This window comes from Dysidea avara, chromosome 4, assembly GCF_963678975.1.
Source record: "Dysidea avara chromosome 4, odDysAvar1.4, whole genome shotgun sequence".
NCBI classification, from domain to species: domain Eukaryota; kingdom Metazoa; phylum Porifera; class Demospongiae; order Dictyoceratida; family Dysideidae; genus Dysidea; species Dysidea avara.
In genome coordinates, this window is record NC_089275.1 from 46,462,423 (window position 1) to 46,479,122 (window position 16,700).

The 16,700-nt window shown below is 37.5% G+C and overlaps 1 protein-coding gene across 1 annotated transcript in view; it reads left to right on the forward strand.

Moving 5' to 3' along the window:
• Positions 1-16,700, forward strand: part of LOC136252460 (uncharacterized) — a 49,640-nt gene that overhangs the window by 4,773 nt on the left and 28,167 nt on the right. Inside the window, exons 2-3 of the mRNA XM_066044890.1 lie at positions 9,059-9,109; positions 10,583-11,014. Of these exons, the coding sequence (XP_065900962.1) occupies positions 9,059-9,109; positions 10,583-11,014 (483 nt within the window). The remainder of the gene's footprint in view (positions 1-9,058; positions 9,110-10,582; positions 11,015-16,700) is intronic.

A 16,700-nucleotide genomic window follows, 5' to 3' on the forward strand; every position in this document is an offset into this window, starting at 1 on the left:
GGCCTTTTTGGGGGCCACACTCTTTTTTTACAGCTTGGCTGTTTTGGTTTAGATATCACTTCTTTTTGTTTTGCAAGCCACAAAGCAAGCCATAAATTGGCTTTACATGGTGCTTCCTTTAACTTGTTTTTTTCCTTCACTGCAGGAATTGTGGAACAAAAGAAGCAATTGTGTGCATGTATACCTTTTTGTCTGATTAAATATTTGTATATTTAACACTGAATGATTATCACATAGGTAATAAGGTGACTTCTTACATAACTGAACCTTTGCTGAAACTCTCATCTCATTGTTTGTAGTTTGCAAGTGAATTTACTGAAGATGACTGTTTGAAATCAGGTGACCTTGGCTTCAGTGACTTGTTTCTAGTTGAACTTTCTACATGGTGATTTGTTTCCAGTACATATTTCTACAAGGTGATTTGTTTGTAGCTAATCTCTCTATAGGGTAACTTGTTTCTAGCTGATATCTCTACAGGGTGACTTGTTTCCAGCTGATCTTTCTACAGGATGATTTGTTTGTACTGAGCTGATCTCTCTACGGGTGACTTGTTTCTAGCTGAACTTTCTACTGGGTGACTTGTTCCTAACTGATCTTTCTACATGGTGATTTGTTTCTAGCACATATTTCTATTGGGTGATTTGTTTGTAGCTGAACTCTATAGGGCTTACTTGTTTCTAGCTGATCTCTCTTCAGGGTGACAGCTCTATTAGAGTATCTTGATCTTGCTACACCAAGTTGGATTTCGTATTATAACTCTGTGGCTTTAAGTCTGATTCTTCTACACCATTGAAGAGCTGTCATGCTACAACTGGTCCCCCCGGACCAGTTGCAGCAACCATACTTGGCCCCCCTGGACCAGTTGCAGCAACCATACTTGGTCCCCCCGGACAACTTATGCCGCCACAGTTGGTCCCCCTCTGCCATTAGTGCTGTACAGATAATTACTCCATCTGTACAGCAATGCATTACTCCAAGCAGTTTTTCTGGTAGGCTTGGCAAATAGTCGTTTTTAATTAGGCCACTCCAACTTGATTTCCTGTTTCCCGTCCTAGCCAAGCAAACTTTGCCATGTGGGCAGGCGGGTGGCAAATTCCATTATTCCATTATGGCTAACTAGTACACATGAATACAGCTACACGTGTTTAATTTTGTACATGTCTATTGCACAGCTACAAGGCAGACAAGCCATGTTAACTACTACTACTACAGCTGCAGCATCTAATGATCATGGTGTACTTGTGGCCATTCAGTTCAACACGAGGATCGCTCAATGTGGGTGAGAAATTCGTATCCTAATCACTAACTTTAATATATCCTGCCTAAATAGTCAGCACACTTGCTGGCGCCATGCGTTCCCTTGTGTCTAATTAAGAATCCGGACTAAGCTAGCTAGTGTTACTAATAATACGTCAGTTTTAGGAATAATGGAATTCTGCTGTAATGGGGTGGATCTGGTGCTGCTTGTCTTTTTCACTTCTGAGGTCAGCAATTAGATGTTTGAGGGGTTCTAGATCCTCAAAGGGGTCCTTTTGGTCACTCTTTAGGATCAGCACCAATTGACCTCATTCAAGTAGAGTCAAGAATCCCATCAATTATGCAGTAACTCTTATTGCCTTTTTTCTTTGTACTTTTAATTTGTTGTTCTTGTTATTTTATTATTTCTTTTTGCAAAAAAAAATAAAAAATTCTGACTTGGCAAAAAAAAAACCATGCGGGAGGTGGATGGGAAATAGGAAATCAAGTTGGAGTGGCCTTAGCTAATCTCGATTGCATAATTGTTACACATTGTTGGCCATTTCGTTGTATCTTCGTGGTTTTTAGCTTGATTTCTTTCAAACCACAAAAGGTTTGAGGTTCAATTGTTAATTTATTCATGCACCGATTTTCAGCTTCTTCCCATAAGCAGTTTACCCTGTAGGCGTGACAACATATTGGTGTTATTTTTTGTGAATAATCGCTAATAACTCTTTGCCTGTTTATTGTATTCCAACAAAACTTGGTACTAAGATGTACCTTTATAGCCCCCTTCTGTGTGCAAAATTTCAAGGCAATCGGATATGGAGTTCGTGTTTTATGGCAGTTTTGTAAGTGTGCGAAAAGACGAAGAAAAAGAAGAAGAAAATGAAGCTAAGCCAATTTTTGAAGTCGCATATCTCAGGAACGCTTGAAGTGATTTCGCTCAAATTTGTGTGTGGAATACTGATGTTGGTGGGTGTGTCCACAGCAAAAATTGTCTTGTTTTGTAATGGCAGCACAGAGCTACGGAGGTGTGAAAATCGCATTTTCTTTCTTCCTGCCTATATAGAGCGATAACTTTTACGTCACAAAATTATGTTAAAATGTGTAACTGCAATTTCTGCTGGGCAAGAAGTTTTTTTAGTGTTTTACAACCAATAAAACAGACCTCTCAACTTGGAACTAGGGTTAACCTTGAGACATCCAAAGTGTATGGCCTCATACAACAGTGGGGCTCATGCACACACACACACACACACACACACACACACACACACACACACACACACACACACACACACACATTTTATTGATAAAAAAAAATGTCAACAAGCATGAACTAGCTATACTGCATGCATACTGCTGTTATTTGCACCTTATTTCTATGCTCTGTGGTGTTATTCTACACATAGAATCTAAGCAACCTGGAATTCCAAGCACGGTGTAGCATCATGTGAGTCACAAGTCTGCTATTCAGCTTTATGCCTATCTTTGTGATGACTGTAGATATCACTAATCCTTTCACTAGGTCTGAATCTGGCCTCTGCCCTGGCATGTGATATATTTCCCTCCCTCTACATTCATAACCAAGTCCATTTATAATCGATTAATGCTAGAAAAACTTATTTAATACTAAACAAAAACGAGAAGTCACCTTATCATGCTGTAATACAGCATTGGGCTACAGGTTAGCTCCAGTCTTTTATTGATTTGAGCGCCATAAATTTAAATGCTTATCACGTGAGTACTATTTCATATATTGAGTTGACAAAATTAAATGTTTTCGATTGTGGGTTTGAGTTTTGTTTACAGGCGACATAGATAATAGACACCCCATAGTAGGTGTGTCTATTATCTATGCAGGCGAAAACCATGAGAATTCTTGAGATCTGGAGCGTGACCTTGAGAAATTGGTACCTGACGGTGAGACCTTGAGAAGGGGCTAAAAAACTTGAGTCTCATGGTGAAACTGTGAGAGTTGAGAGGTCTGATAAAATAACAAGAACAACAAATTAAAAGTACAAAGAAAAAAGGCAATAAGAGTTACTGCATAATTGATGGGAGTCTTGACTCTACTTGAATGAGGTCAATTGGTGCTGGTCCTAAAGAGTGGCCAAAGGAGCCCTTTGAGGATCTAGAACCCCTCAGACATCTAATTGCTGACCTCAGAAGTGAAAAAGACAAGCAGCACCGGATCCACCCCATTACAGCAGCATAATTTGAGTCCCATTTATCTGATAACAAGGAAGCAAGACGTCTGTAAAACATGGTTGCTTCGTTAGCCATTCCTCCTGTGGCTGAAAAAATTAAAGGAGTAAAGGAACTCTGTTCAACTTCACGTATGTGAGCTTTGGATGAATGTTTCTTACACAATTCATGTTTTCTGTAAATGGCACTGGCACTGGTGGTACGATTACTAGGAGCGTGTGGGTTAATTAAAGATTTTAACATCAATGTAAGTTTTCTCACAACGGCCACCCCAAAAACCATTGGCGGAAATATTTAGTCGAGCACCATCTTCGATGTTTGATGAGGCTAAGATGAACTCCTCACCTGTAATAGGTTGTAAATATGGTTCAACATCCACCTCATGGCAGACCTCAGTAAGTAAGCTCGCTGTTAAGTCATGGATCTCGTTGTGACAGATTAAAGGGAAGCCACCGTAAAGGAATGTTCAACAGTGAGCTTAGTTCCACAGGCGCAATGTTGAGGAAGCCTGGCAGGATCCCATCCATATCTGAGAGCAACAGCGTCATGAAAGGCAGGTTTGTGAAGGGAATTATTGTGCTCCTGCAAAGGCAGAACAGTTAACCAATTTGAAGCTCCCTTTTCAGAAGCTAGCTCAATTGATCTCTTCAGACTAGTTGTAGCCCCTTCCAGTAAAGATGCTTTGTTAGAAGATGTCATGGAAAATTTCAAGCAATATATTTCATTTTTTATTAAAAGTTGTTCACCACGAATATCACTTGAGAAAGCACTGTGGGGGAAAGAAGTGGGGCAAATTCAATGGTGGGGCTCCTTCAAGAGGCTACAACTCGGCTTTTGGTCATTCAATCCGCATGAAACATAGAACAGAAGTTGGGAAAGACAATGAAAAATGTTTTTTGGCCATCAAGTTGGTTTTACCCAGGTTAAAAGAATAAAACAGCTGTTTTGGACTCAACTCGAGAAAGCGATTGTCACCAAACAACATTTCAGTAAGAAAGAATGATCAATAATGAACTATTGTACATCGATTTGTTGATATAAACATTGTGGAACTCTTCTATCGTACGTTTGAAAGTGTCCGACAAAATCTTTGTGTCCACACCTTTTTTGCCAATTATCAGCTGTAACTCGCCCAGCATGGATCAAACTAACCAGCACTACTTGAATATCTGTTATACTACTCTTTTCCTTGCTTCTGATAATGTGGTTTCATTTAGAGAGACAGTCCCAACAAAACTGAGGCGATGTAAACTCATGCTCCAATAGCATACATACATTTTCTGCCCCGCGGATGTGATTATGTAACTACTGTGACGTCAGGTGTTACTGCTCTATACTCAGGGTGTTGCGCACCGGCTTCTTGGGCTGCACGACACACATGGTAGTGTCTTGATCTAATCCAAAACAGCCAAGCTGAGAAAAAAGGTACATGTGGCCTTCCAGAAATAAGCTAATATGAATAAGATGTGATATCAAAGGTGGCAGCCAAGAAATGGCTGCGATGATATTATATTGTCACTTAATTTGTGACATTACAAATTAATTTCATTGCAGCCGTTTCTTGGCCATCACCTTTAATATTGCATCTTTTTCATACTAGCTTACTTTTGGAGGGCTACACCCTTTTTCCACGGCTTGGATTAGATATTTCTTTTTGTATTTGTATGTGCTGGCTTTTGTCTATCTTTTCATTTTCCTACAGGTAAACAGAAGAACTAGACTTTTGTACTATTTTGAAATAAATTTTTTAGTTGCTGAACATCGCATGTTCTATGTAGGGATCTCAAAACATGCTTGGTGCATGCATGTGTGGTTGGTTTTCATGTTTTACAGTGAAACCTCTATAATCCGACACTCATTGGGATAAGAAAATTGTGTCGGATTAGCAAGGATGTTGCATTGGGTTAGGGTTAGCATAATAAAAGTCTTTTTGGTATACAAAACAATGTCAGATTATTGAGGTATTCTGGATTACAGAGGTTTAAGATTAGAGAGGCTTCAGTGTAGTTACCTGATGCATTCAAAAAAGCAGTTTAGTTGCTAGGCATGACAACAAATCACAGCAAGGCCAACTGCTCCTTTAGGGCATCTTGATCGCATGGCTCTTGTGTATGTTTGGTAAAGGCTATTTTTATATTAATGTTTTTATGATACTCTAATAATATAGCACACATTTATTTTCTGAGCACTGCACATAGCTAGAATGTTCTTGAATTTCCATAGACAGATCTATGAAATTATAATTTATTCTGGTGTAGAACTTTCATTATGTAGAAATTAAGTGAAGTGAACAACTGACAACAGTGGCAGATTATGTAGGTGTGGCGCTTCCTGGTTCTAACCTTGAGCAATTTTTAAACCAGGAGCTCCCACACGAAGAAATTACTTTCCAGAAAAACCTGTGTTTGTTTCTATTATTTGTTTTTCTTCCACACTCACGTGAGCAAAAATGGCTAAAAGCAGCCTGTATGTGAGGCTATACAGTACCAGTTTGAAGCGGTTTATTCGTGTCAGCTTGAAAAACAGGTGAAGCAAGTTCCTGAAGACATTATGAATGCCTTTCACAATGGGTATATGGGCATAAAACAACTGAAAAACAGTGTATCTGGCTTCATAAACTATCAGAAGAAAGGGTGTGTGTCCTGTACGTATGCAAAAGAAATGAAGGGCAGCTTTCTCTAAACAATTCGCATGAGAAACATGACAGACACACCATATAACAGTTGAGAAGATAGTTCTGTGTGCAATTTGTGGTCTATTTGAGCATCATACAGTACAATTGTACTGTATAGTAGGGACCACAAAGGTGTGGGTTTGACCCATGAAAAACATCACCCAAAAACCAGCCTCACTTTTCCCTGACAATGATGAAGCAGTAATGGTTAGGTAAAACTAAGTCCAAACAAGCCTTCAGATTGGCCTGAAACACTTTCAACAAGTTGCTGTGAAATTTAAAAAAATTATTAAATGGAATTTTCTACTGGCTGAGTGGCTGAGTAACTGACTGACTGATGCCTTCAGACAAGCGTAACTCGATAACAGCTAAGGCTACGGGCTTGATTTTTTCATCGCTTTAGCTGAACATGTGTCTATATACTGCAGAATGTGCAATGCATTCTTCATGGACTTACCAGTGTCCTCCTTTGTGTCCCATTCATCTTTGCTGACAGTGAAAGGTGTTGATTTGGTTGTAGCACGTGATGGCTTCCCTACATAAGGGAAATCGTCCGTATTTTTCATAGTGGTTGCAGAGAACAGTTCTTGATTCGTAATGGTTGAACATGGCTGACAACGATGTGTAATGGATACTTCACTTTTCAGTTCAGACAATAATTGATAGCTGTGGAGCGCAGCACCATTTCTTTCTTTTCATGTGGTATGCATGGGTTCACTAGTCATAATAATTTTATTTTACAAAAAAAAGTTAACAAACAAGTACACAAAAATTTTGGAATTTTCCACTAGAGGAGGGACCATAGCACATTGATAAAAAGTACTGAAACAAGCTGGAGTAGTGCACGATATTAAATCACAGTAAAACAATAAGAAATGTTACGTATATCCCTACTGTGCATTTCCATTATGGTATCTTAAGCACAGTAGGGATATAACACTTCTTATTGTTTTACTGTGATTTAATATTGTGCACTACTCCAACTTGTTTCAGTACTTTTTATTGATGTGTTATGGTCCCTACTCTAGTTGAAAATTCCAAATTTTTTGATGTACTTTTAGATATACTTTGTCGTCTGTTCGAGCAAATGTTCCTGTTTTGCTCTGATAAATGGTGAGGAAGAGGCTTGTGCAAGTTTCACTTCATTGGTTGCAAACTTCTGTCATTACAACAATCTATTTCTCTTTGATACAAGCACAGCAAGTGTAACAAGGATGTTTGTGATGTAATAAATGGAATTCCAATAGAAATGTATCGTATTTCCTCGTATAAAAGCCCAGGGCGTTTATTTCTTATAATAAATCTGTGAACCAGCTGAAAAATCTTGTAGCAGCTGCTGTTGACATACCTTTGACAAGTCACAGGTTTCAGTAGACATATTGTTCTACAAATTACCCTATTGTAATCTGGTAGTACCCCTTGTATTAAGGTAGTGCCCCTGGCCTCCAGCAATTTATTTGATTGTGGCTTTTATATGAAGAAATATGGTACGTATTTAGTGATGTCACGTTATTGCATTTCCTAGCTATCCCTTTATATACTCCATGGTTTGAGTTACACTTCCTTAGCAATGCATAGCAATGTAATTACCAAATTAGCAACGTAATTACTAAATTACAAAATAATTCATGAATTTAAAAATACGCTAAATCACAATATTTACAAATCTAATCACTGAATTAATAATAGCACATAAGCTAAATTATATACATGTTTGATTAATTGTCTATTTAGCTAGTAGTATACTGCATGGGTGCCTGGTTTTAGAAGTAGCACAACACCAACTTGTTTCAATGCGTTGACATACTTTTGACAAGTCACAGGTTTCAGTAGTTGTAGTAAGGCTTGTTCTACAAATGACATTATTGTAATCTTGTACTACCCCTTGTATTAAGGTAGCTCTCCCTGGCCTTCATTTAGGTTCAGGCGTTTATTTGAATGCGGCTTATATATGAGGAAATATGGTACATATTTTCATGTCACATTATTACGTTTCCTATCCCTTTTATATACTCTATGGTTCGAGTTATACTTCCTTAGCAATGCAACATAATTGCCAAATTACAAAATAATTTGTGAATTACAAAATACGCTAAATCACAATAATTATTTACAAATTTAATCTAATAATAACAATAGCATGAATATAATCTAAATTATATACATGGTTGATTAATTGCCTATTTAGCTAGATGGGATAGTATTAACTGCATGTTGCCTACTTTTTAGAAGTAGCACAACATCAACTTGTTTCAATGCACATTATTTTTGCACTTCTTGGTGACTGTTCTATTAGAGTATCTCAATTATGTTTGTTTCACATGTTTACGTAATACTCTCAGTACATTTGGATCACAAAAAGGTCCATGCTATGATATTCAGCCTATCTGCATACCAATATTAAGTTGTTTCTATCAGTAGTTTACACTGTAGGTTTGAAAATTGCACTTGAAAATCACTTGTAATTGTGACCGGATTTGCGAAAAGGTACCTTTTCCACACATTTTACATACCAGCAAACAAAATGATGTAACAGTTGACTCCTTATATGGATTAACTTGCTCTTAATATCACAATGCAGCCAGATACTGTAGCTACACTCATGGAAAAGCTCAGGCAATTAAATACCATGATCAAAAAGTTATGAAACAAAAAAATAGGTCAAAAATTGTGTGTGAAAAAGGTATCTTTTCGCAAATCTGGTCACAATTTTATTGTCCCACCCTGAAGTATGTTTCAAATGGGCTATTTCTGTTTAGTTTACAAATGCATGAAAATTGTGTTTTCACTTGGTTCCTGTAAAATACACACTTTTCTGTTGCACACCTGGATGAGTTAGCTTTTCTTGACCACACAACACACTTTTGTGTGTCCTGATAGTATAGCTTATTTTGACAAAAGTATTGTGAAGTATGTGGCTTGTCTGTACATTTTTAGGGACAAAGATATAATTGTTGTACTTGAGAATGCCACCACTCCCAGTGTAGCGTAAGTTGTTATAAATGTGTATGCTCCATCTTTGAATGTGTGTATCTTGACCTGAAATTATGGGCTTTGTCCATCATGCAGCTATCAAGACACACAGTGGTGAGTTGAATTACCCAAAAATTTGGTACAGCACACCAGAGTGCTATTAACAGGGTAAAGAAAACATGATTGTCATGTATACCTACCCCCATACTACATTTAGAAACAATTTTTGCTATGGAAATCAGTAGTCTACACACCAAAGTTGAGTTCCTGTGGCATTCCTGAGATGCAAGCTTAAGAAATTGACTAATTTTTCTTATTTTCTTCCTTTAAGCATCTTCACAATCACACAGAGAGTTTGCTAGGGAAGAGAGGCAATGCATACACTTTTGATCTTATACTATACTTTTGATCTTATACTATAGTTGCACCATACAAATGTATTTCATGGATTTATAGTTAATGATGTACATATATAGTAACTTGCATTTATAGATGGCAGAAGCTGAGTTATAGCTGTATAGAGTCTGTACAATTGCTTCAAGGGTTGAATTGGATTTATTGTTTTGCTAGTGAACTTGCACTTTCCAAAGAGATAAATTACTTTTGGCTTATGAGTATACAACTGTTGATAATAATATTGTTTTATATAACAGATTTAAATATGAGTGGAAACTCACCTTTAAAGCAACTCGCTCTGAGCACTTGTGAAACTAGTTAATGTTAACCCTTTTGTCTGCTTTCAAATGCTGGCCTGTCACCTCTTTAGGATTAATGTTGGTACAAGACTAGATGATGTGAGCACATTCCTATAATGGGATGCATATCATGTGTTTTGATCTGCACTAAATAGAATTATCATATATCCATGGAAATGCCCAGTTTATATATATGTATATATACTTGTGCCTTTGGTCCTTGGTGATCATATTCCCAGTTAGTAAACATGTTTGTAAGCCTTGTTGTATCAAGTAAAATAATTCTAACTGCATTTCGTATTATCCTTAGTACTTGGTCATATAGCCACATTACATTTGCAATTTGTCCAACAAAGTTTTAAAAGAACTAGTGTCGGTGACCATAACTAAGTCACATTGTAAAGAATTCCAATCATTAGCTAATGGCTCTTACTGCAATTACTTAATGCACCATGGCCAAGCACACGTACGTTGAAGATTACTCTAGCATAATTGGCAGGGAGTGGAAACATTTATTTGTGTAGGCTGTGTAAGTTATTCTGTTCTATTCTTACTCTTCATCTCTAGGTACTTTCTTAGACACCTTAGTTTAATCAGAGCCTTGAATGGTGAATGAAAGTTTCTTCTCTGTTCTGTTACAAAATTGTGTAGACGCTTCTACCATGCATAAGACCTTGACAGCTCTGATCTTAATTTGTTGGCCCATTATGATCAACACATTGGACCAGTTTTAATGGTGTTCATGTGGTCAGTGCCACAGACTAATGAATCATAGTGTTTCTCTCATATGCAGGGTTCAAAGGTTGACTAGGGAGTTGAGAAGCTTCAAAAACCATGTAGCAGAGGCCACAATTAATGCACACCCAATTGGTGATAATGTGTTTCAGTGGCATGCAACTATTGGTGGTCCACCTGACAGTCCTTATGAAGGTGGAAGATTCTCATTAAGACTCCTGTATCCATCAAGCTATCCATTATACCCTCCTAAAGTGACATTCGTAACACCAGTCTATCATCCCAATATTGACCCTACTGATGGCACTATCAGTTTGGATCTTTTGCAGACACAATGGGCCCCATCACTGACTATTGCAACACTTCTCTTGTCACTTCAGTCACTGCTGTGTTCTCCTAATCCTGATGAGCCACTGGCACCTGAAGCAGCTAAGCTGTACAAAACCGATCGAGCAAGATATGATGAGACTGTAAGGGAGTGGACACTCAAGTATGCAATATACTAGACATTTCAACCTCTTGCAACTTTAATTTGTACTTGTATGAAGTGATAGATTTAATATTTTAAGGGAAATGCATGCAGTCAGGTACTATTAATGTAGCCACACACAGAAATTGTGTTTATATTATTTTTTAATAGTAGTACTTGTCAGATACTCTAATAGAGCAGTCAGTAAAATACTCTAATAGAACAGTCACAGCATGATGCATGTACTACAACTATTGCTGGGTATGAAAACTGTACACCTGCAGCAACATCCCATGGACACACTTAACCTCGTAGACGTTTTCTGCAAATACAATGCACCTCAGTCCTTTGTATGTCATTTTACATTACAATATACTTTAGACTCATCATACAGTACTATAACAGTAGTACTGTAAACTAACTAAACTGATGCCTCCAGCCAAGCATAGCTCGACTAGCCATGGATAAGGCTATCAGTTTGATTTCTTCACATATACTATCTGATGTCACTTCAGCCCGATATGTGTCTTTATGGACTTATACCTTTGTCCTCCTTTTTGTCCCAGTTCTTTTTGCTGACAGTGCAAGGTGTCAATTCATAGTAGCGTGATACGGCTTCCCTGTGGCTGTAGTGGTAGCTATTATACTTATGCCTGCATTTTCCATAGTAATTGCACTACTTCTCATACTGCTCTTCATTTGTATTGCTGTGTAATGGGCAGAACATAGTTGAAGATGAACTGTAATGGTTCAGAAATTGATTTTTGGGGTGGGTGCTCAGATGCAAAGTGCCATAATTCTTATTATGGCACAATTATTACATGGCTGGTGCCATTCATTAGCTCTCTTTTAGAAGCAGTATATGTGTGGATTCATTAGTCATAATTATGTTATTAAAAAAGCAAATAGAAGGAAAAAAAATGTATATAAAAATAGCTAGCAAAAAGGTAGTGAAACAAGATATACCTACAGATATATGTATAAATTATAGTTATAACATGTTTACAAGGGATGCGGGCCCTTGTGCGTATATTTTTGTCATATCCCGAGTAATTGTGTTATAACTGTTATATTCTACACCCCAGTAGATGAAATGATTATAGATAGCAATTTATAGTGAAACAGCACCTGTTGAAGATCGAAATCAGTAGAAATTCTTGATGGATCAGATGTTTTAGACTCTTTAGTGGTGCCACACCCATATACTTGCAATTAGTGAAGGAGACAAGAGTTAGTGAAGGAAACAAGAGTTAATCAAAAATCCTCCTTGCTCAGCTGAATAATTCTTGGTTGATTTAGGTGGGCAATTGGAAACAGTGGAAATGGAAACCAGAAATGGTCAAATCGTCATATAAATGCATGTACCCAAGAGTAAAACCCTTGTTTAGTGGCCACCTTTTAAAAACCACCTTCTTATAAGACCACCTCTATACAAAGACCACATTGTAATTAGATATCAAAGATGGCTAAGGACCACTTTGTGGTCACCTTTGATAAAAACCACCTCTTGGTAATAATTGGTAAGTTTCAAACATGTATTTCATGACTCGTATCAATATAATCTCTTTGTTCACACTTCACTTAAGTCATATACCATCATTGCTTAGTTTGTACCAGCATAGATAATACTATGGTATCAGAATGTGTCTCATACAAAAATATATTCCATGCAAGTGAAATGTAGCTAGTATACTACAACCTACTGTATCAACGATGATGACCTTAAGAGCCTAGTCTTTTTAGTTTTGTGTAGATAAAGTGGTCATGACATATGTAGGATGTTTGGAATCTAGCTATTATTGCAATGTGAAGAGGTGGTCTTTGTAAAAGGTGACCATGAAGTGGTCAGTATGCCTTAGCTATCTTTGAGATCTAATTACAATGTGGTCTTTGTACAGAGGTGGTCTTTATAAGAAGGTGATCTTTGAGAGGTGGCCACTAACAAAGGTTTACTCTAGGGTGCATTTATATGACAATTTGGCCGTTTCCATTTTCTGTTTCCAGTTTCCATTTCCACTGTTTCCAATTTCCCAATTTAAGTGCTTGTTATTAGAGACTTGTTACCATTTAGATAAGGATTTCGCGGAATGTGTGAAGTTACACCATATATGGTAAACGTAGCCACAAAAGGCATGGTATATCATCTTTTTTATGATGATATAGTTACTACAATCATTAGTACTTTGAATATTACTAGTGATGTCTGAAATGGTACAGTTTTGATTTTTGAACCCTTTTTAAAGAGTAAAAGTAATATTATTAAAAGTACGTTAAGCTGGTATAAACTTCCCCAATGGGATTTCGTAGAGCACATTTTACTGTAACAAAAGTAGTTGAAACTGTTTTTAGTTAATAGCTCAATGGTATAATGACTGGACGAAACTGTATTATCAGAATATCGCAATACTTTGTTGCATATCTTTTTTTGGAAATGTGAAGGTCTGGTTTCGTACAACTTTTATTTTTGTTTTCATGGCCTTAAAAGAAAACAGCACATAATGTATAATAAACAAATACAAGTGAACTTAAATACAAGCCTCAGTGACCTGCACAGCAATCAGTGCCTCAGCAACAGGACAGCGCAAACTGGACCTGGCACCGTGAATGCACATAATTGCAGATCTCTACAAGGAGAAGCTTAATTTATGTTTCAACCATCCCATTTCTACTCCATAAGAAAGACTGTGCTTAGCATTCAAAGGTTGGCCAATCTCCTATAAAACTGAGTGGCAGAATCATCCATTCCACCAGTAGTGGTGAAAATTAAAGGAGTAAGAGACATTCTCTACTTCATGAACCCGTTGTTGGTATTCACGTCTCTGTTCCTTATAATGACGTCGGTATGCAGAATGTAGGGGTTGATTTGAGGGTGCATTAGGGTTAAAAATTCTGACATCAAAGTATGACCTCTCAAATCGTCTTCCCCAAAAACCATTAGCTGCAATGTCAAGCCTTGCGTTATCATCACGATTAGCTGTTTTGTATTGAAGGGTCTCACCAGAAAGAGGCTGAAGGTGGGATTCAGTGACAACATTGTTACAGACCTCGGAAAGTAAATTGACAGTTAGATCACACACTTCATTATGTCTCAGAGAAGGAAACCCATCCTTTGGGCAAAACAGAGCATGTTCTATGGTAAAAGATTGACCACAGGTACAGGAAGTAGGGCAGGTAGATGGTAGCCAATGATAGCGAAGTGCAATTGCATCACGAAAAGCAGTTTTATGAAGCACAAAATTATGCGACTTCAATGAAAGACAAGAGAGCCAATTCGATGCACCCTTCTCCTGAGCCAACATGACTGAGGAACGCATGCTAGGAGGAAGTTAAATTTATTGGGTTACATTACCCTGTTGGTGCCAACATTCCTAGTTTGGTACTAGAATGGCTTCATTGTAGTCTTACTTGTCGACTGGAAAGGAATGATCACTGTCACCAGCCTATTAACTTCATTGAAAAGTTGTCAATTTTTATGCACATTGCAAGTGGTCTTGAATATCTTTGTTATGAACCGTACGCGTATTTTGCCCCGTATGCGTATGGGACATCCCATACACATATGGGGTACCCCATATGCGTATGGGGCAGATCACCTGCCCCATACGCATATGGGACGCCCATATGCGTATGGGACAGCTCTCCTTTCTGTTTTAGCTACCTGGGTTTGATGGACTGCCATCCCCAGCTCGCCCCAGCCGCAGGTGGCACGTGTATAAGTATTAGCTACAGACCCTGCCCAGGCCAGTCAGGGGCGATTGTGAGGTTTCCAGAAACTGAAATATTAATTGTTGCAAAAAAAATCGAGATGCCTTAAAACTAAAATAGATGTTGCAAACTCAGTGGCTGTTCTAGGATTTTTGTAAGGGGTTTCTGAAATAATAATGGAAATAAATAAAAGTTCTGAGGAAACCCAGCTAGAAAATTTTGATATTCTAGTAAGTTTTGAGATTCTAAAAGATTTTAGGCTACCTTAACTACTAAGCACTTAACTAATTTGTGGCAATGGCTCAAATCTTAAAGTACCAATCTCAGTGTGTCAAAATGCTGTGCAATGTTCTCTCAGGAGTACCACAAGGTAGTATCCGAGGGGCCACCATTATTATCAATGGTTTTCCAGAGAGTATTCGCTCTTCAATTCCTTTTCTGTTTGCTGATGATACTAATTGACCGTAGATTATCAATTCATATAAACCAAGGACTTAACATCATCTCACTCTGGAGCTGCAACACTAATATTATTTACAACGAAGCTGAATTTAGCTATCCATGTACAATTCTGGCCAAGAGCTTCAACTCTCCAAACAAAGCATTGCACAAAAAAGACCTCGGTTTGATTAATTTTACTGACAATCTGCAATTGTCAGAGCACTATAGCTATAAAATCATTGCAGGAAAAGCCTAACAAACCCTGGGCATGAAAAACAGCTAGGGCATGTGGGAACAAACTACACCCTATCATACTAAACGTCACGGAACAGAATATTTTCATTCTGTAACTTGCATCATGAAGCCAATTAAATGTTTGCTTTAAGTGATAAAAATTTCATTGCCATAGCATATTGGTATATGAAGTTATGAGTCAAGGAAGTTTGAAAAAGTAGACAAAAATCGTGCCCACATGCCCTGTTTTTGCAGGCCCAGTCACATATACTCACATTGGAATGCATTCAATGCAACGCAATGAAATTCATAATACATTCAATGCAGGTCAATGAAATTCATAATAAAATTATTAAATCTTTTAACTTTTAAAAACTCGACTTGAACAGCTACAATTGCTACCACTAATGTACACATACTACTACACAGTATGAACTCAAGGGGTTTGGATAACTGAGGTTCCACTGTATATACACTGCGTATCACGCATAATATTATAATCTTCATTTGTAACTACCAAGCATTTATTGTAGCTATAGCTATATACCATTGTTACCTAATGAATCAGCTCCTCTTAGCCATGGAGCTAAATCTGTGATATGGAAACAGGTATGGCAGTAGTGTTGAGCATAATGACACATTTAAATATCATAATTAGTATGCATGCTCCTTAGCTTAGTGACACTTTGTTAGCCTTAAGCACCAAATAAAGTGTAAAAGCAGAAGGCAGTCAGTATACTAGTAGCTATTAGTCATCCTTAGCAAGGTGTATGCAGCTATACTTGCATTTATGATGATGAACTTTCTGAATTAATTTGCTGTTGTGATTATGAGTCAACTAGATCTGCCAGGTCATGAAGACTGCATGATCTAGCTACGTAGCTACAAATGCCAGCACCATGCATAATCCACAGCATGGGGTCATATCAGAAGGTAACTGAATCAGATACAAATTTAACATTCGTAGACAAAAGTAAGTAAATATGCTATAGCTATAGCTACCTTATCAGACTGTCAATTACCAAGACTACAGTTTTGCTAAATGGCTGAGTTAGGAGCTATATACTGACTATAATCAGTTAAACCAACTAACACTTTGAATCAAACCACATAATATTATTATCACCTCTTATAGCCCATAGAGGAAAACACTGGTTAAAACAAAACCCACAATTTAAACTTCTGTAACTATAGAGATGCAACCCACAATCAAAACCATTTCCTGAAGAACTCTTGAAGAAGAAGAAGCTGCATATACTCTCCTTGAGCAGAGTTGAACAATAGGTATAATTACATAGACATCATTTGTGTTGATAGTGATGTATAT